This window comes from Dermacentor variabilis, chromosome 1, assembly GCF_050947875.1.
Source record: "Dermacentor variabilis isolate Ectoservices chromosome 1, ASM5094787v1, whole genome shotgun sequence".
Lineage (NCBI taxonomy): Eukaryota > Metazoa > Arthropoda > Arachnida > Ixodida > Ixodidae > Dermacentor > Dermacentor variabilis.
Window position 1 is genome coordinate 136,769,415 of NC_134568.1, and position 20,830 is coordinate 136,790,244.

General features: G+C 45.6%; 1 protein-coding gene across 6 annotated transcripts in view; it reads left to right on the top strand.

The window, feature by feature from the left end:
* The window catches only part of raw (NDT-like domain-containing protein raw), a 147,865-nt gene that overhangs the window by 115,827 nt on the left and 11,208 nt on the right, over nt 1–20,830 (top strand). For 3 of the 6 annotated variants that reach the window (XM_075695514.1, XM_075695528.1, XM_075695538.1), the window contains 9 exons: nt 14,738–14,826; nt 15,202–15,314; nt 16,124–16,223; nt 16,411–16,487; nt 17,670–17,687; nt 17,807–17,898; nt 17,990–18,043; nt 18,198–18,276; nt 19,301–19,580. In XM_075695514.1, coding sequence (XP_075551629.1) covers nt 14,738–14,826; nt 15,202–15,314; nt 16,124–16,223; nt 16,411–16,487; nt 17,670–17,687; nt 17,807–17,898; nt 17,990–18,043; nt 18,198–18,276; nt 19,301–19,580 — 902 coding nt within the window. Of the gene's footprint in view, nt 1–14,282; nt 14,525–14,737; nt 14,827–15,026; nt 15,137–15,201; nt 15,315–16,123; nt 16,224–16,410; nt 16,488–17,669; nt 17,688–17,806; nt 17,899–17,989; nt 18,044–18,197; nt 18,277–19,300; nt 19,581–20,830 lie in introns of those variants that run through there. The other 3 variants (XM_075695553.1, XM_075695546.1, XM_075695518.1) reach the window with 3 other exon arrangements.

Sequence of the window (20,830 nt, forward strand, 5' to 3'; positions counted from 1 at the left end):
ATACACTATAGTAGGTATTTCGTGTTCTTGCAGGACTGTGAGCTCTTAAATATGACACGTTTAACAACAACAAGAGCAAAAAAATTGGATTGCTTTCTTATAGTTACAAGAGCACATAGAATACTCGAGCGTTTTTCCAATGAATTTTCTATGCCGATCGTCGGTCCCTTTCGCTGTCTGCGGGGTGTCTGTTGCCTTCACTCTGTGATGTCAGTAAGCAGGTTGAAGACGATTCTCGGCATGTTTCCCACGATGGAGTCGAATGTCAAGTCCCGAACTATCAAGTCTTGAGCCGCTATTGGCCAAACCCCATATACCGATTCGAGGCTGCATGGTTATTTCTACGACTTGCTTCCTTCTTTGAGAATTTCATTCTTTACATAGCCCTCTTTCTTCCTGCTTGTTCCGAGTGCAAAATTGTATCGTGACCCAAAGACTCTGCAAAGCGGGCTATGACACCATGCATGATGCCCCTTACTCTATGACTACGCCTGTGAGCGGGCCACGGCGAAATGAGTAATGACATATTTTCATCGAATGAACAGGAGAGGAAAGTGTCGCATCTTTGCGTCTGCGGCTCGCATTCAGAGCTTGCGCTGAGGCCCGCGAACAAGTCTCACGAACTGCTTCAGCGAACCTTCAACGACGCTTGGACTGTCGCGACGCCTTTCGCTAAGACCAGCTTTTATGTCTCAGGGGCTGTGCTGCTGAGTGCCAGGGCCTGGGTTCGATTCCCGGTCGTAGCGCGCCCGCATCGGAATGCAAAAGCGTTCGTGTACTTTGGTTGAACTGCGCGTTAAAGAACTCGGATGGTCAAAATTTATCCAAAGCCTCCATCTACTGCGTCTCTCGCATATAGTGTTGCGTTAGGGTGTTAAGATCCACAAATCAGCCGACTTTCGGCCGGGCTGGCAAGTGTGCACGTGCCAAGGCTGAATTTCGGTTTGATGTAGATTGTCCCCACATTACTTGGAATACTTACTGATTAAAGACAATTGTATTGGCTCGGAAGGTTCACTTGTGAACGCACGCACACGAACGCGCTCAGCTGGCTTAACGCACTTGACGGTGCATTGAACGCGCTGACAGGGCTTCGGTTTAGATGTGAATCCGTTGAAGGCGCTATACATGTATATGGTATACACGTACACGAAGAAAGATCAGACAGCGCTAATCTGTATGGTTCGGCTTTAGCAATAACTGGTATACTAACCATCAACTGAATTTTTCATAGCAAAACGAGTGAGGACTATGTGGCGCCATTCGGTTAACTCACGCACGTCACATACAACGTGGGGAATTTCACTGGTCCGCTTGGAGCGAATATTCCGGCCTCTCAGCGTCTGTCCGCGGGGAGAACACCGACAACTCGGTTTGCGCTCCCTCGCCACGTTAATACTGACGCTCCAATTGAGCCGGTGGAATTCATCCACAGCAGGAGACACATATAGAAGGGCAGCGAGTCGTCATTCGCCGATGCTGGCACGAAATATATCAAAGCTTCTAAGCCGCATGTTTCATGTGCTGCAGCTTGGGCTCACAGACAGACACCACGAAATGTCTCGCGATCGCTCCTTGCGCGCGCTCGCACCTATACTTTCGCACCGCGCGAATTTGCGTCTTCGTAATGAAACAGAACAAAGGTCGAGATAGTGCGCGTTAAAGGAGAGGCCTCTGCGTCTAATTTACCTCCAAGTGGAGAACATTTTTCAGTACCATCAAGACCAACAGGTCACAAGCGAATCTAAGCCTTCTATTCAGTGCGCACATGGCCTCTCGCCTATTTTCATTTTCTGTTATTCTCAAGCTCTCGTCACGTGGGCGACGAACTCTCTACAACTGTACGATCGTAATCAAATGTACGCAACGGTGGCATCAGCTCTGGCAACGTAGTCCATGTGCATTCGCATATTCCAACTCCTCGCGCCGCCGATTGGTTCGGCAGCTTTGCGAATAATGCGGTCGCACAGCTGAGAAGTCGAGCCGCGAGCGACTAAACTGAAACACTCGCTTTTACAGACACGATGCCCGCGGCCTTTTCCTTTTCTTTTTTAACCCCTTTCCAGCACGCAATAAATTACTTCCATAGCGTCCGTCACTTGGCGTCCAAGTTGGTCGCGCGACCTGCGCTATATACACTCGCCTGTGTCCGATGGAAGCCGACGCTCTCTTTGGGTGGAAGAGTGTTACCTGGTTTGGGAGGGGTCGATTGCCTCGTGCTGTGAGAGTTTCACGGATCGCCTGGTCTGCCACTGTAGGACCGTCGTGTTCCGTAAGCTCGCGCAGTTTTTTGTGCTGGAACTACGGCAGGACATCTTGGCCATGGCGTTGTCCGTAGCCTACAATGCCCATTTACGAAGGCAGCTCGAATGCTACCACATGGCTGGACCAATAATCCGGCAATAATACATCATACGTCACAGTCCTTTTGAGTCCTGGATGGTTCGTGTGCCTTGTATGCCCCCAGCTCTGACGGTCTCTTCCCTCAGGTGCCCGCGAATGCAAACCGGTTCCGCTGTAGACCCGTAAAATCCGGCCATGCAGCCGACGCCATTAGCCCGTTTGTTTGACGATGTCTTAGCCGACTAATCGAACATGCCGACAGGTGGGGTCGCATTTGCGTCTATAGACGACACATAGAGCCTTTATTGATTTATCATTATTGATTGTTTCACCTTTTTCATTATGCCATAGCGGCACTGTGGCGCCTTCTTGTTGCCAACACTGTGTCGGGAGTATCAATCTAAAGGAAACTTATCACACCCAGAAGCAACAAGGCGGGAGTTCGCAACCGATCCGTCTGCAGCATGTCCGCGACCGCCAATGGAAGTAGGTGCGAAAATGAAGCAGATACGTGAGCCCGCTTCAATACGATCAGTTCAAAACGTGCGCTAACTGCAGGGCATATATTCAGCTTGTCCTCGTTACATCACTGAAATCGGAAGTGGGTGTCACGTGTTATAACAAGCTGCGGACTTAGCCCGTTGAGTTAGCCCTGTGCAACGGTTGGCAGCCGCACCATGAAACCCTCACCCCCTCGACGAAAGCTGGTCGCTCACCTCCACATAGACCATTATTTCCTCTCTCTTTCAAGACTATTCTGCATTCGACACGGGATAAGAATGATCCTGTGCTGTCGCTTTTCTTGGAACACTGAGGGCCCCTCTCACCTTCTATCCCTATCACAGTGTGTCCTGCGCGCACTGAGACGGACTGACCGATACGAGCAGGTTTATTCGATTGAACCGAGTTTCTCTGCTGCACTTAGGCCCTCTGCGCCGCCGTCTTCGATTGCACGGGTGCAAGGCAGGTATCGCCGCTGTGCAGTGCATCCTTCAACCTTGCAGCGGGTGGGCGCACCACAACCGGCACCACCTGCACCTTTTTCCTTTCAGAAGCCGTGCACCTACACAGAATCGAATAAACCTAACATCTGCCTCCCGCACTTCGGTGCAGCGAAATGTAGCATGTGTACAGTTCACTATAAGCATGTGAAAAGCAGAAGATTTTTGTATCCTACTTGGGTTGGACGCGCGTCGCTGACAGTGCTCGAGTTTTGCTCTGAGCACAGGTCTTCAGGCACAACGTTCGTTCCCAAAGCGTGAAATACGCTTGCGAGTATAGTGTATGCTCCTCGCGTTGCAACAACCTGTAGGGTTTTTTCTTTTCCTTTTTTTTACATATTGCAGACTTTCCTCTTCCGTACGAATCGACACTGCTGCATGACGTACAGTGACAGCCTGGCTAATGTGGTTTATCTTGTTTATTAAACTAAATGTCGTATGTGTTTATGTGTTAAGTGTAAATCATTCCCTTGGACGGAACAATTTCGCCAGGGTAATAGGAGTATATCATGTTTTGTAAATCTATACTATCAGGTGTGCTATTTCGACGACGTATAGTGTACCTTCTACACGCGGGAGATTTTTGTCTAGGGGGAAGAGAAAAGTTGGGTAATGTGCAGCACGCTGCCCCAGGAAGGAAGAGGGAAAAAAGAGAGGGAAGGTGAGGGACTTAGTAAGTTCTGCGGGGGTAAAGGGAATTTAAAGAGGATAGGAGAGATTAAATAAAGTAAAAAAAGAAGCCAAAGAAATATTACGTGGATCCCATGCACTGTGGGAATCGACGTAAGCCTCCAGTGCAAGCGAAGCTTTCGGTGCTGTTTGCTTTGATTCACGATGATTAGTGGGGATGTTTACAGCGTTTCTACAGCGTTTAGTACAATATGAGAGTAGTGAGTTGATGGTAATGTTACCTTGCCTGCACCACTGCTCTTTGTCTGAGTAATACACAGAAAACAGAGCACCCGCCGTGGTTGCTCAGTGGCTATGGTGTTGGGCTGCTGAGCACGAGGTCGCGGGATCGAATCCCGGCCACGGCGGCCGCATTTCGATGGGGGCGAAATGCGAAAACACCCGTGTGCTTAGATTTAGGTGCACGTTAAAGAACTCCAGGTGGTCAAAATTTCCGGAGTCCTCCACTACGGCGTGCCTCATAATCAGAAAGTGGTTTTGGCACGTAAAACCCCAAATATTATTAGAAAACAGAGCGAGACGTGTTTGCTTGAGGCGTTGTGGTGCATCATTGTTCATAATATTCGAGAGGGTTAGAATTGTCATTGCCTCATACGATCCGTGGCATCGTGGCTGAAGTGCTAAACTTTAATTGAATCATCGGGTTGAACGTTCCAAAACCACAATTAGATTATGAGACACGCCGTAGTAGCCGATTACGGATTAATTTTGACCCCCTGGAGTTCTTTAAGGAGCACCTAGCTCTAAATGTACAAGCGCTTTTGTATTTTGCCCCCGTCGAAATGCCGCTGCCGTGGTCGGGATCCAACCCGCGACCTCGACCATAATCGCAAATCTACCACGGCGGGCACAGAAGTGTTGATTTGGCGTGCGGCCGCTTTTGTAGTGTTGCCTAGACGCTACGCTGTTGTGGCTTTGCGTCTCCACGCCGTGCGTCAGTTGTCCGCTTTACAAATTTACATTGTGTTTATTTTTCAGAAATAGCAGAAACGTACGGCACCGTATGTTGAACTTAAATTTATCCAGTTTGTCCACAACCGGCTGTCGTCTCTAGTAGTAGCGCTTCGTCGCCTTCTAAAGTCACCTTTTCCCCTTCCCGCCCTCCTCCACGTATACGGGAAATGCGAGCGAAGGTTGACAAGGCTGTCACTCACTCGTTTCGTGGCTGCGTCGGTTCTACCACTTCTGTGTCTCCTCTCCCTACCTTCCCTCTGGGCTGTTGCAGTTTCTGCAATGCTTTTGCTATGTGTCACGGATAATTACAACTTTCACGATGATATTGTGGCGACGCCCAGGGAGCTCCAGAGGGCATTGTGATGACCGCCGATGAAAAGGTCCAAACGAGTTTCTCGCGTCGCCTTTCGTCTCTGCCACGCTCCTGCCATGTACCTGCATGCTCTGAGCCACCTCCCGACGTGGCGTGCAAGGCAGCAGCAGTGCAAAAGTCGAAGGAAGAGGCAAAAAAAACCTCGCTTTAAAATTTCACATAAAGGCGATGCAGCGCGCGATAACTCCTAAAAAAAGTAGATCACTCTGTCCGCATTTCCTCGAGGAAAGGAGCAAACCGTTTAGAGGCTTCTGTGCTGATGACGATATGGACCGACGGTTTTCCGTCCAGTCTATCCAACGTGGTCACAGAGATGACAGGCCGTTTCCTCGCAGCCTCGGTTCTCGCGCGCAGGGCTGTTGGCCATTGCGGAATGAATAGGCATTTTTATTCGTCAGCTCGTGTTATCCCAGGAGAAAGATGAACCTGCAGATCCTAGTCCAAACTAAGGAGACAGAATGTGGTAAAATTGGTCCAGCTTCGCTATGACCAGTGTTAACTTGTGGCTGTGCCCCTGCTAGATATTGGCCAGGAAATGCACCGTAGCTAAAGCAACATAAAATTCCTATATGGCTGTAGAGCACTACTGGGTTTTTTGTTACGGATAGGCTGCGTCACCGAGGTAGAGTTTATACTCTCACCAACGCCAGTGAAACGGGCCAGGCTCAGGCACGGATAAACATTGCTCGCAGGCGGAACGTTGTTAGTACAGCGCCTAGACTTGAACTCTTGATTGTTGTACCGAACCACGCAACGAAATTATGAAGACAAAGCTTTACTGACAGCAAATTGCGATAGGCGAACAGGTGCATTGTTTAAGCTCCTGTTCGCCGCAAGGTTACCATTCGTGTGTGACTGAAGCGAAATGGAAAGCAGTTTACTGCAACAATGATCTCTATGCAGTTCATTAACGTAATTTATAAATTACAGCATAGTCGCTGTAAAGTTGAGCTGCTTTCCTCCTCTGTGAGTCAGCAGTTTCTCATCGACAGCTTGAGGGCAGCACGAGGTATCGATGCGCGGACATGCAGCTGTGTGAGCTCACACTCCGGCACCGAGCAAAAACGCATCTTGCCTGCAACTGCACAAGAACCGCATTTGCCCAGGTTACGATCTGGAACCCTTGCTCGGTGTAGCTTATTACCTCGCTAGCCAAGCTGGCTAGTTCCAGAGTAAGAGAACGTAACGTGTCTTACCAAACGTTATAAGCAGCGCTCATTGTAAGGCTAGATTCGCGCGTCTGTCGTAACGTTTCCTCGCGGATGACATTCGTTGGCCAGTGGCGGCTCGCGTACCGGGGTTCGTTACGTTACACTTGCATGTGGCGTTTCCGGTGGCTGTGTATAGTGTGATTATGCATTAACTCGTGAAAAAAAATCGTGCGCTCAGCCCCCACATTCATAGCCCAGAGGCTTCAAATGAACCGTTGCTTCGTCAGATGATCGGAACCTTCTGTGGCAATGACGGTGTCTGGCGAGCAGCAGCGATGGTAGCGAGCAGCACACAGCGGGCTCGCACTCCTTCCCGTCTCTGCAGCAGCGCCGCCTATACACTCAAGCGTCACGCGACGGCAGTGGGGGTGACCTCGCGGTTGCGTCACAATACGCTATCTGCACGGCGGCTTGTTGGCACGGGCCTCACTTTTCTTTGTTTTCCGCTGCCTCTGACTTTATGTGGCTTCTACGTTTAATCGGCGCCGCGTCACCCGTCGCGGAGCTCCTCCAGCAAAAGTCGAGGCTAATCGGTGCTTGGCTGCTGCCTCCACGCGAGCAACTGTCGGAACGGGACAAAAAGTTGCATCCATGCAATGTCATCGGCGTTTTCTTTCGCTCTCTCTTTCTTGCTCGTGTTTCTTCGCTCTGCTTAGCAATGAATAGCGTACGCGAGAAAGAAAAATCGCCAGGACTTCATATCGCCGGCAGCGTTAGAACAGTGCGTAAAAAGTGAAATAGACGGCTCGGACCCATAGAACGCAGGCCGGAGAAATGGCTCCTGTCATCAGTGTCTTGCGTGAGACAGAAGAGAGAGTGCAGTGGAAGCTGAGAAGATTCATAAAGCGTTCCTTTCGCGTATAGCTCACCGCATAGCGCAGTCATACTGTGCGTCGCAGCCCCTTTTTTCCCCTCGGGTGCGACTGCTGGAGAGTGTACACGCCAACTTAGCTGCGAAAACTCGGCTGCCAGGCTCACAAGACAACACGGCACGGCGGCGGCCGCTAAGGGTTTTTGTGTGCGTTGCGGCCGCTAAACCCACATGAAGCCCCTAGAAAGTGCGTGAAAGGTCGCACTCTTACTAAAGGAGGTGTACGCCTACACACAGCGGGAAGACGTCGAAGCCGTCCTTCAGAGCGCTTACGCGCATTGCTGTTTGCATTCCGGTTTCGGTGGTGATCGCCTGTTTAGCAATGAGTCCAAAGCTCGTCCATATATGCTGTCCAAGACGAGGCTGCGGCGTTATCCCAGCAGGTCACGTAAGAAATGCTGAACTGTATTTTATGACTCCCCGGCGCAATCAAACTCAAGCTGACTGTGTAAATAGAGCAGACTTGCGAAGTACTGTCACATTTAACGCGGGCCGAAGTTAACTGAAACATCATTGAGACATACCGTAGCATTACATGCCGTTGTGAAAAGTTCCATATCATTTTGGACCGTAGCAGAGCCAGTTTGAAGAGGCACTAGTAGAAAGTGTTAATTGCGCTCATGGAAAAGCACGCAGGTGGCAGGTAGTGGGAACAGATGGTTGGTGTTGCCACTTCGAAATGCCCGCTCTAGCTTCCCGCCAGGTCACTTCGTTGACTGTGGCATCACGTGACCGAGGCCACAGGTAATCGTTACAGTGCGTAGGAAAAAAAAAAAAAGAATATTCTGACAGGCGATGAAGAATTTTTTTTTTCTGAGCGCTAAAGGATAAAAAACGTACAAATACCGCAATGTTCTTGACGTCACACAAAAAATGTCATCGGCGTTGTTCTAAGTTTGGGCGCGAAATTCAAAGATGAAATTTTCACGCTCACGTTCTCCTAAGCCATCTTTTTCAGCCGGACAGAGTCAAACATGTTCTAATAAAAGCAACCTAACAGTGTATCGTGCTTTATTGTTTTCCTATAGTATATTTTAAACTTGCGCACGAACGTCAGTTGAGAGCAGTTTTCGTCATTTCGCAAGCTACCTGCGAAATGTTGCCACCGTGGACATGTGTGGAAATGGGGATTCCGTGTTGAGCTACGTGAGAGAGAGAGAGAGAAAGAAAGAAAACAATAAATCTAGTCTCCTCTGTTTTTACGTTACAGACATATCGAAAAGTGGCACAGTTCAACGGCGTGCAGTTTTCTCAGATGTCATACCTTCGGTGAACGCAGGCCTTCTCTGTCAGGGAGAGCTTTGCGTCTGGTTCGTATAATCTCTCAGCTTATCTTTTTGTCTTCACTGCGCCGCCAATGAATCCCGTAGGGTATAATCCCACGATCAGAATAGCTTCTAACCGATCCCCGAAATGACACTAGCGGCAATCGCAACACAACTCACCAACACCTGCGCTACAGGTACAGTCCTGCAAGGTAAAACGGTCAAATTTTGCGTCTAGTGTCGAAAAGATTGTGAGGTGGAAAGTGGCAGGCGCTCATATCTTTACGTACGCGAGCGACGCTTCCAATCGTCCTACTCTCCCGTCGCGATGTTTCTCCGCTGCCGGCGTACGTGCGTGCGTGCCCGTGGGAGAATTATCGGCGAGAACCCAAACCGCACACAATGCGGCCGCCGTCCTAACAAAGAAAGGAAACGTATGTATATACACAACATGGGCCGTCTCCTCCCTCTCCCCTTCCTATGTGACGTTTCTGTGACGTCACGCGCCCATGATGTCACCCTGGGAGGCATGGCAGATATAACCACGGCCGGAGCGCTCGGGCGGCATTTCAAGTTTCCGCTTGGAGCTTTTCCGGAGACCGTGTGCCGCCGCCGCTGGCTCGCTCGCTGATCGCACGGCCACCCGCGTGCTCCGACCGACGCACACGTGTTTGACGTTTGCCGACCGGCCATCCGCGATGCTGTCACGCACCGCTCCAGCCAGGTACGTGCCGTGGTGAACGCCGCTTCTCGGCACTGGCAACCGGCGCGGGGCTTGAGCCCGTGCTGGCAGCCGAGAGGTCAGCTGCTCCAAGTTGTCCCGAAAGTGCGGAGGCTTCGGTGTTGTCGAACGCAGTGTCTGTTGTGGTTGCTTTAGCAGCGAGATTACTTTTCTGTAAATTGGCAGAGCCACGCACGAGTGAGTGTTCGTCGATGTCATCGCGTCAAGCGAATATACGTGTTGACTGTGGTTCATGCACAATGCCAATGAGTGAAGTTTTTTTCTCGCCACGTTTTGTTTGAAGGCGACGCGAATTAATATTAGCTTGCTTCTTCTGCTGTAGTTGTTTTCCATGGTTTCCTTTAGTAGCCTAAAATGGATGGATGTACCAAACGTTCCAAGTAATGTTTCGTCTTAAGCATATTTGCTGAGGAAGTGAGAAGAGCAATCGCGAAGTTTTGTCCTCGCTTCAATGTTATATATATATATATACTTGGAAATACATTGCAGGCCCAACAATGGGCATTGAGTAAGCGGCGCTTCGCAATGACCATCGTTTTTCATTATATGCGCAATATGAATAAACGCTATATAATATGTACAACTGATGATAGAATTCTTATCAAACACGCATGGATGCAAAGTTGCGCTGCATAGTCCGAGCCAACGTAAGCATGTTCTGCCGGCAAAAAGAACGGAACGAATAAATTTGGATGCGACATGCAAAAAAAAAAAAAACGATATATAGCTACTTACAACAAGAATGTTAACAGGTAGTAAGGCAGTGTAACTGTGAAAGAAACAGTGTAGTAAAGACCAAGTGCTCATCCAATAGCGGCAGTAAATGAGTACAAAGATTAAAGCTCAGAAACAAAAACGTGGAATTTATTGCCGATTTTAAGCGATTGGCCAGTTAAATATACATTATAATTATTATGTTTTAGTACATTTGACTTCATGCTACGTCATTTTCCCTTGTATCTGTCACACTGAATGTATCGGTTTTGGCAGATTTGCAAGTGCAACATAATTTCTCACGAGCTCAGACGACAACCACGCACTGTACTGCTAATCCCGACCGCGGCGGTGGCCGCCGCAGTTGACGTTAAAGGGACACTAAAGTGAAACAATAAATCAGTTTAGACTAATGAAGCATTGTTTGAGAACCCTGTAGGCTGTTATTTCAAAAAAAATAGTTTGATTATTAGATGAGAAAATGGTCCAAGTATCAGTATTTGAATTTCGCGCCGATACCCCAGCGCCGGTACGTCAGTGTGACGTCAGGGATTCCAAAGTATGTTTTCGAATTTGGGCCGCGTTGCCTGAGTAAAGGCTCCCGAAACTTGCCATGTTTAATATTTGGTTCCTTTAGAACACAATGTAGTTAATCTGTACCGCGCTATATATAATTAGTAGGCGCTAGAAGACGCCATCAAAATCCAATACGTCACAGCCACGAGGTGCGGGAACTCAAGTAGGCGTCGCCACCCGTATTTCATTCTTGCGCTTTTTCTGGCTTACCAAACGTCTTATTGTTGTAAGAGTGGTGTTTTTGGTGTTGTAGAAAGGTAATTTACTGATGCAGAAGAAATCATTTTTCACTTTAGTGTCCCTTTAACGAACCCCCGGTGATAAAAATTTTTCCGCGGAGCCTTCCACTGCTGATCCATCCACCGTTCAAAAAGTTAAACCTCACATTTTGTCTTTGCTCCAGAAAAAATCGAAGATTGCGCGAGTAGCGACTAGCATGGAGATGACATTTTTTTGTACGAGGTTCATGCTCTCGCAAGATGCAGAAAAAAAAAGAGAAGAAAACAATGAAATAAAGATAAGGGACACCCTATGTGCTGGTAAAAGGACGCAAATATTTATTACGTTACACCTACATCTCTCACGATTTATCACTGTATTCAGCGCAAGTTTTCTTTATTATATTGCTTCTTGTTTATTAACCCGTGCCAATACTGTGATAATTATATACTGCTTAGTTTGATAACGTTTCAGTGTAAATGAAAACGCCTTTGTGTTTCTTGGGTAGCCTTGCTCTTACCTATTAGTGCTCGTTTTATTAGGTATTTATACACAGGGCGTTTCAGCGAATACCTTCAAACATTTCTTAAAGGTTGCCCGTGGCAGATAGCACAATTGTAGTTCGTGAGCTGGTCTACTCGAAGAGGCGGGCATTACTTGCACAAGAAATTGAAATGCGTAATCGACTAATCAACAAAAAAGCACTAATTATGTTTTTAACTAATTACCTTATGGCCCATATTGCAATTTACCAACTTTAGCCGTGAAGTTCGCGAAGTGGATCCACCTGGAATAAATTCTCAGGATGACACCAGTTTTGAGATATTAATTCCCGAATATTGCGCAGAAATGCATTGGCGGTCGACTTACTTTCGTAACAAAACGTCGTTTTATGCACTGAATATATATATATATATATACGACCAGTAAGCACAAAAAAATACGACAACAGAAAATGTGTTATCAGTATGTCCTGTGCAGCTTCGCAATTACGCTATTGCCTGTCGTTATTTAAAACTTCAAAGGCCTCAACTTAACGTGCTTAGTGCGGAGGATGCTGAAGCTGGTCACTCCTGCTAGCTGAATGGATGCACGGCTGCGTTCCGAACGGCAATTTCCTGGCTTATTTTCGTCGGTGTGAAGATCTCCTCGGGTCGAACGACGCACACATGTCGATACATGTGCGGGCTCCACGGAGAAAAAACAGAGCGCCCACGTCTACCCGCTGGTTGGTGTATATCACAGAGAAGGCACTGATACATTAAGGCTTCCTTGCGGCGTGGCTCGTGCTGAATGCGACCGAAAATTGGGACCAGCAAGCGCAGTATTCTGTCCCGCAATCGCCACGGTACAGTGACAAATACCTTTTATGCATTGCCGGATCTATCCCATATTAGGGATGGTCGATTAATTTTTTTCTTCGATTAACGATTAATCGTTCATCATTTTAACCTTTAATCGATTAATCGCTTTCGATGCAGAGTTTTGTCATCGATTAATTAAATAATTAACCAACATTTTTGTCAGGCACTTTTAAAAAGGTTGAAACACAGCTGTATACTTTTGTAGTGTTTGAGAGGTAGAGCCAAGTTTGAAACACAAGTGTATAAAGGTTTGATAAAGGATAATGTTTAATTTGGCAGCGACTAAATATGCTAGTTCGCACTAGTGGCTTTTGAAAGGATAAACAGTATATGTTATAAGATGACAGTTAGTGCTGAAGTAAATAAGATACATGGCACTAGTGAATCCCTGCACAGTACAGTTAAACAAGAAATAAGAAAAGTGGCAACAGTGAGAGGTGTATTGAGAAGAAAAACAGAAGCGCGAAAGAAACAAGGACGCGACCTGTGGACACGACAAGCGCCAGTCCTGTGTACTGGTCTCGACCTTGTTTCTTTCGCGCTTCTGTTTTTCTTCTCAATTGTGAACCAACTAGCCCAAGAAGTTGTTCTGAAAGGTGAAGTTCAACTGAAATATGTGCAAGAAATTGCAATATGCAGAGGGGAAAAGAAAATTACTGGTTTAGCATTTTAAACAACATGCTCTTTTCTACAGAGCGAAGGAATGTCAATTGGCTGGGATGTTTGGGTGAAACCGACACCTTCTCTGAATGGCCACAGAATCAGCATGCGAGAATAGACGTTCGGACGCTATATAGATTTACTGGAATCGACATGAACCCCGTCGCTGTGTCAAATACATGCTCCAAACGCATGCTGTGCCACGTCTTCAGTGGACATGGAGTGGCACGACGATCAACGACCGGGTTCCTTGAATTGCGAGGGCATTTCAAGCCCGCGGCTTCGGATGGCGTGTGGAGGAAGAGCGCTCGGCGCGGCATCACTCGGGACTCTGAAAAACAGTCGACAGTCGCTCGACCACAGCCGCACAGTCACAGCTCGTGCGCCGCCATTCCAGTACGATTTCAAACTTTTCGCGTCGCTCCTGTCAAACTCTCGAAAACGAATAATCAACCAGTCGATTAAATGAAAGGTTGACATCGATGAATATTAATAGTCTTGCGGGATGCATTTAATTGATTAATCGATTAATCATTCACCGATGTTACCTACCCTAGAGCGTATGATTACGGATCTAGCATAGAATCATCCCTAGCTCTTACCAGCTGCAACAGAGCTCGTGTAGAATGTGCGGAATTTTGTCATACTTTCGAAGTCAGGAAAAAAAAAATATTATCTTTCTGAGGAACGCTTGTCTGATTAACAAGCTCGACACCACGACATCGAACAAGTTTACGATTCTTTCTATATTTCTTTTCCTCCGTCTCGCCGTCTTTCCCTAAAAATAAGCGCACGCTTATCTGTTCACCCTGCATAGAACGCCCATGAGCCATACTTTTTTGAGCCATGAATTTTTGTAAAGCACTCCAGTGTTACCAAGTCCAAGCGCTGGATCACGGTTTTCAAGGTATACACTGAATCAGCGAATATGGCATGGATTGCAGTTACATCATGATCATTGAAAGCGATCGCTGACTGAGGTATGTGATCGCCGAGGTAGTGTTCAAATAACCAGCATATGGGGAAAAGAAAGGGGTGTTTGTGTCCAGTGCAGTTCAGTTGTCAGGGGAGAAAAACGAACGGCGACAAACGAACGGTGCAGGCGCGTTAAATCGACGTAGCAGACGACAGCTCCGTAGTGTCGTGTTTAATATTCTTTCTGTTAGTATTAGGCACATAAAGTATTTCATCTTATGTTTAAAACTGTTCTGACATATTTAACACGAGTGTATGCTGATTAAAATTGTGGTTAATAATCGGCTTACTGACACGTGACCTAAGGGACCTTACGTCAATAGCATTGTTGTGTTGTCATGGCTATCATGGTTCGTTGGGCACCTCCGCAGCTGTGATGCGCTTCTGGTAACTGCCTACGGCAAACTGAAGACGAAACCTACGAAACCAGTAATTTTTGGGCGTTTCTGTTGGACCCGTGCAGCACAATGGCTTGTTTTAGTGTCTCGTAAGAGGTCGCTAACAATTCCATGCCTGGCGCTTCAACGGTGCAACTTCATCGCATGCAAAAATGTGGTCTCCGAAATGTGAGTTCACTCTGGCGAGCGAGTGGCCACTATTCATGCCTCACATACTTTGTGAACAGTCATTTATGAATACACACGTTTCTTAGTTCCCTTAGCCTTAACACTTTAGTGACGATGTGGTTTGTGTGGTCTCGCTCACTTAGGCTTTATAGCGTACTACTTGACTACATGTGCGCTTATGTGTGCTCATACCACTCTGTTTTCTCGTTGCAGTTCTTGGGCGTTCTCCTCGGGAGTGTTTTAAGAACAGCAAGGGAAAGTTTTTGCACCATGACAGCTATTCCGGTTGGATTATTCTCTAGGTGAGTTTTCGTCTGTCACAGTTTTTCAATTTTTTCGGAGGTTAGAGTCGTGCCAATAGGAGTAAGCTGTCTTAGCAATGGATGCTTGTCGCGATTGCTTGCTAGAAGCGTCTATTTCATAGAGGCCTTAGCGTCTTAAACGGTACTTCGAGTACACTAAGCTTATATTGGGGCCATGGTTGCTGTCTGGCAATTTTCAGCAAGGCTCTAGAGGCATGGAGCAAGTTTAGTGGGGAAGCTGGGAGCCTAACTCAACAAGATCTCTTCCCATTGTTTCACACATTGGAAATCTACCCAACTGAATCACAAGGTAACTATTTGCTTCCCAAAGCCTGATCCCCTCCTTTTTTCGTTTCTTTTTTTGCTGTTTTTCAGCGCTCTGTTTAGTACCCATGCAGCAGCTCCTCCTTTTTATTTATGCGCTTTTTGTAAGTTAATTTGCCATGGAAGTGGACTGAGAGCGGAGTTCTGTAAATATCTGTGCAAAGGTAAGCAACAGCCCTTATGCTAGTGCCTGAGACAAGTTCTGTGCTCTCTCCCTTCGTTGCTTTCTTTCTTAGTTTTCTGCTGACAATGCTTTTTGCCTGGCATCACTTCCCTGATTCGTCACTCCTTTATTTGCAACTTCATGCCATTTAACTGTAGTTTACTGGTAGCCTCAGTATGGAAGCCTTCAGTATCACATAATAGGTAATTACTCATTGCCAAAGCAGAGCTTCTGTCACTGCCACTTAGAAGTCACTGTGAGTTTTTGTGATAGGTGTTAGGTTGCACATGCATAAAAGTAATGACAGATTGTTGGTGCCAGGAGATCACGCTGTTGCCGGCCAGATCAAAGTTTATAGTGCACAAGTGGCTTTTCTTTTTAATGCTAATAGTAAATTCCTTCCTATTTGTGCTGAAATATTATATTTTTATAATATGAAGTGAACTTTGCTATTTTGTATTTATGAAATGATGGCATAACATGCTTTGGTGTTGTCCTTCCTAGCACTTCTTTTCTCTTTTACTTGTGTACCTACGTCTAGCATGCCTTTTGAAGCACTATTAACACTAATCATTTGCCAAAATGTTTACAGTAGTCTGAAGTGGAGAACATAGGCCAAAAGCTGGGCAATATTAGCCATTTATTATCTTGTTGTGCTTTCTCTTGTTTCTCTGCCTTTGGGCTGATTAGCTTTCATCTAAACCTGTTTAGCCTAGTGTGCAAAAGGTATCAGCCTAAATATTCAGAATATGTCGCACAACACAATTGTCACAAAAGGTTTCGTATGTTTCTTCCTTTTCTGTTTTGCAGTTCATGAAATGTGGCAATGTTCTCACACCCATAATAACACTTTCACTGTGGGAAGCTTCTGTTTCTTCGCTTCGGAAATGAAATATGCGCATGAAAGACGGTAAGCAGGAGACCAGCAACATAATTTTCGAAACCAAAAGCATATGTACTGCCCTTTGTAATTAAGACGCTAAAAATCTTAAATCAGATGACCAGAAACGTTAAACACTTCAAACCCAATGATAAATGTCGTGAGGCTTTTTTTTTCTCTTGAGTTCTGACCACGCACCATGGTTGACTATGTGCAGGTTATCCAGGTCCCAACCTCTCTCAAAGTCTGTAAAAGATGTACGTAAACTTCTCATGAAAAGGAGGTCAGAATCTGGTAAGTACTATTTTACTTGTATTTTGATAGATGTTCACAAGTTGTTGTCAAAGGAATAGCACAAAAACAGCATGAAAGATCAGCCACGAACACACAGACACATGCTTTCTTGTGGTTTTTGTGCTTTCCTTCATAAATATATGTTACCAGTTTACCCATGCTTCAACGTTACCTTACAAGTTGCATCAGTGATGTGAAATTTTGTGTTATCTATTATGCACAAAATTTAAAAGCAAATACATTGCTATGGGCCAACATATTGGCAACAGCATAGCCAACTTTTATATCACCAGGCATTTGCATAGTTAGTATTCTCGATAGTGCGGAAGAAGGCGACGTGGCTCCTGTGATGACACACAGCTGTTAAATATATGGTGCACCACTGTCAAGCTATAGGATGAGTAGTGGGCACATTATCCTCATTTGAGTGATGGCTAGCGCTACTGTTAGAGCTACACTCGATATGGCACTGCAGTCGAAGCTATAGCAAGCGTCAAGTAATCAGGAGCACAGGCAGGCAAATGCATATGTCCTCGTGACACGTGCCCCTCAATGTCAGAGTATTGTCTGCTTTGTAGCCCCAGAGAAAGCCTCATAGCTTCCACTCAAGTGCTACATTTCTGTGAAACAGAGGATGGCTTAATAAGGAAGCAACCTTGACAGCTAGCAAAACAGGTATGCTGTTGCAAGCTTTTTGTCTTTCTTTTTTGCTTGCACCACTATGTTTGGTTTGTTCAAGAAATGTTAGTTGTACGGAAAAATTGTGTATACTTTCTTGTAAGGGGCATAGAAGAGCCGCTAAAGGGGCTTGAACTTTATTGTCTGTAGTTTGTTCTCAAGCCTGCATGAAAAATATAGTGTCCGCTCATCTTAGTTGCTCCTTCAAGATACCCATATGCCTGCCTCAGTTGATGAAAAAAACAAATTCAGACTGCTACAGTACTTCATGTAACATTTACTATGTGACCTTACTTTCTGCATTGTAGATAGGAGTTTAAGTTCATTACTGCTTAAGTAAACCTGTATAAGCATGCCGAAACTTTGTAGCTGTAAGCTTATTGCATAATACATGGCAAAGCACATAATGTGCAGGCTCTTTGTGACAATTGGTCGTTTTATCTGACCCATTTATCGAGGGTTAACCTCTTACTTCCTTTCTTTCCCCCTCTTCTTTTGTTTCAGTGGAGAGCTCATACGATGGTGAGCATTACATGCATATATCCGCATGCTTTATAGACAGTCGTTTTGTTATCTCATTTGTCCTGCAGTGTTGAAGCTGGCTTCAATTTCACTAATTTTAATTTTTTTTATCCATTCAGTTTTCCTTGGCGGTTCTTGCAATCCCACCACATGGAGGAAAGATGTTGCTATACCAAAACTCAAATCATATGGCATCTCTTATTACAATCCAGTGAGTACAAAATATTGGTAATACCGTCATGCTAGTGTTTTTAAAAATGTTTATATTTCCCTAATGTGCAAATTGATTGGCTTATTTCCAGCAGGTGACTCAGTGGATACCTGAACTGATTGAACTTGAAAACCAAGCAAAAGAGGTGTGTAATGCAGCTCACCTGGGACCCTGTTTTCACTGACAGGATCAAGATGCATGCAAAGTGCCCCTGATAGTTTGTTTCTCTTTGTATCATCACTTCCTATAATTTCTTAGGTATTCATGGCTTTCTCCTGTTTTCTTTTTTGCTCTTGCAGAATGCTAAAGTCATGATGTTTGTTATTGACAACCAGACGAGATCAGTTGCTTCTATGATAGAGTCGGCTCATATAGCTGGTATGTGCATCTGCATATTTTAATTGTTTGTTATTTTAGTGCTATTTCAAGTACAGTGTGATTTTGTGTGTTGTGCATCAGTTGTATTGGCATTAATATTTTCAAGCTGGCCTGACTGAAAGCTGACTGAAAGAGAGAGGCGCGTTTTCAACCTTTCTACATCATGGTGCCTGCAATTGCAGGCCTGTAATTGCAGGCATCTGAAAGCTCCTTCACATCGCATAGCATTCCTGCATTTACCCTGCACAATGACCGCTTTCACCTTCATTAAGGAAAATGCCTTTATTTGAATATTTTTATACTTGCCTTGTCTATTAAAGATATAGAGAGATCACAAAGAAAATGGTAGGAGAAAATGACTCATGTGACACCCTGATATATTTTGTTATAACCTGGTTGCCAGCTTTGTGACAGTTTTTTTAAGTGAAAAAGTTATGGCACACTGTTTCTTGGCTGTCTGCGTGCAATGTGTAGTACACCAAGCAGGTTGTGTCATTAAGCACAAATCAAACATGAAGCCACAATGTAGAAAAACCTGCGTTAAATTTATAAGTTTTAGTTATGCTATACTTTGTACTACTTTAGCTTTCTTTTTGTAAAGTGCATTCACTGCTTCTTGTATAAGCAGTTGCATAGATCCTCCGTGAATTGCTTCCTGATGTTGCAGTCTGGCTACTTAGTTCTCTCTTAGCCAGGTACAAAGTGCTGCTAAAATGTGAACACCTTATAAGAGTCAAGTGTTATCTTGCTTTGTACAAAATATGTATTGCAAAATTGCGCTATATGGGGGAAGCTTCCATAGCTGGTGGCTCTTTAAGACAAAATGGTCTAATGCAACAGCAAGGAACATATGCTGAAGGTTCACTTACTTGTTCACTTGAATGATTTGGCAACCATGCAGTGTATTACTAAACATGTTGCTGGCAAACTTAGCTTCTCATTAGCGTCTCTGTACCTGGTTATGTGCGGCATCAACTTTGTAGACAAATGCATGGCGCTGAAGAGGCTACTTGTGTGCACACAGGCACCCGGCGCAAGCTCATCCTTATCCTCACTGAGCAGTCACCGCCAGGCAGCCTAGTGCTGGGCGAGCCTATCTCGGAGAAGGAGTATCGGGACCTGCAGCAGGGCCGCAACTACTTGCGGGACTTGGTGGAGATGCGTGGCATACCCGTCTTCCAGAGCATGTCTGATGCCCTGGAGGTGACCAATCGCTGCCTCAAAGAAGATCTCTGGCCTCAGGATATCCAGGGCCGCCAGGACCTTGTCCAAGTGCCACATCTCGCCCTTGGTGACAAGTACCTGTGAGCATACCTTCCCTGCACATTTACCCACTTGGGTACAGATTGCCACATCCCTGTCCAGAGTGCCAGAGTGGTGTGTTTTGGAGCAAAAAGAAAGCGCTATATGAGAGTAGGTGCTGGGGCTTGGGTGATGGTGCTTGCCTGCAGACGCAGCCACATGGACACACAAGCTGCGTAATATTGAATACCGTTAACCAGGCAACTACTGCCAGGTTATGCTTTCGGTGCTGTGTAGCACACTGCCCAACCACTGAAGACAGGATTGTGGCTGTCCATACTAGAATGCTGAAAGACTTATTGCTGCTTGAGGGCTTATTTCATTAAAGCTTTATTTGTGCTTCAGACAGATTAAGCAGATTCACATTAAGAAGTTAAAATCTGCGTGTTGTGCAGATACAGTCCTGCACAGTGCAATTGTGCGAGATTAGCCTTTTGGCTACTGTCTCAGGTTTTTTTTCACAGGCTGATTTTTCTTCATGTCATGCGGAATTTGCACCATTCTTCCTGGCTTTCTTCAGTTTTCATAGTGTTCTTCAGTTGCATTATTTGAATTATTGTGGCTCTGTGTGAACAGCCAGCCCATCTCATCATCATAATCAGTTCAAATCCTTATAAAGTACAATCTGCTATAAGTACTGTAAAACGTTGATTATGCAGGAAATGGTTGTCCCATTAGGTTAAGCAATATGAGCAGTTAGTATCATGATAATGGACTACCCAAGCTTGCAAGTAGAACTCAGGCATTTATTTAAGCTAGGTGGCTAAGGCAAGGACAGAAATAACATAAATTTTAAGTAATGTGCTATGTATGTTGCATGTTGCAAGCACTTTATGGGCACTTCAAAAATTTTGTGCACAGTTGCCTAATATTTCTGTGTGGTTCATGGAGCCCTGTGCGAGCACAGTCCTGTAATATTTCTAATTCCTTCCATTTTCCCAGTGTAAATGAAATACCAATGCTGCTGCTGTAAAACATGTCAGCTGTTAAGTTAAACAAGGCAGCAAAATACTTCCTTATTAGTGGCACTGTTACATTAAAGTCAGTAGGATCAAATTGGAAGATATGAGTACCTCGCTAGGAATAAAGTAGGCTAATTGCATGACGGGGAAGTTTGGAAGAGTAAAAATAATTTGAGACCATAGCAGAGGCATGTAATACTATCTGGTAGTCAGTAGCAAAAGCTTTCCACAAGCTCATGTCAGTGTGTTTGGGAGAGTATAGACTGCAATGTAGTTTCTGAACTGAAGTG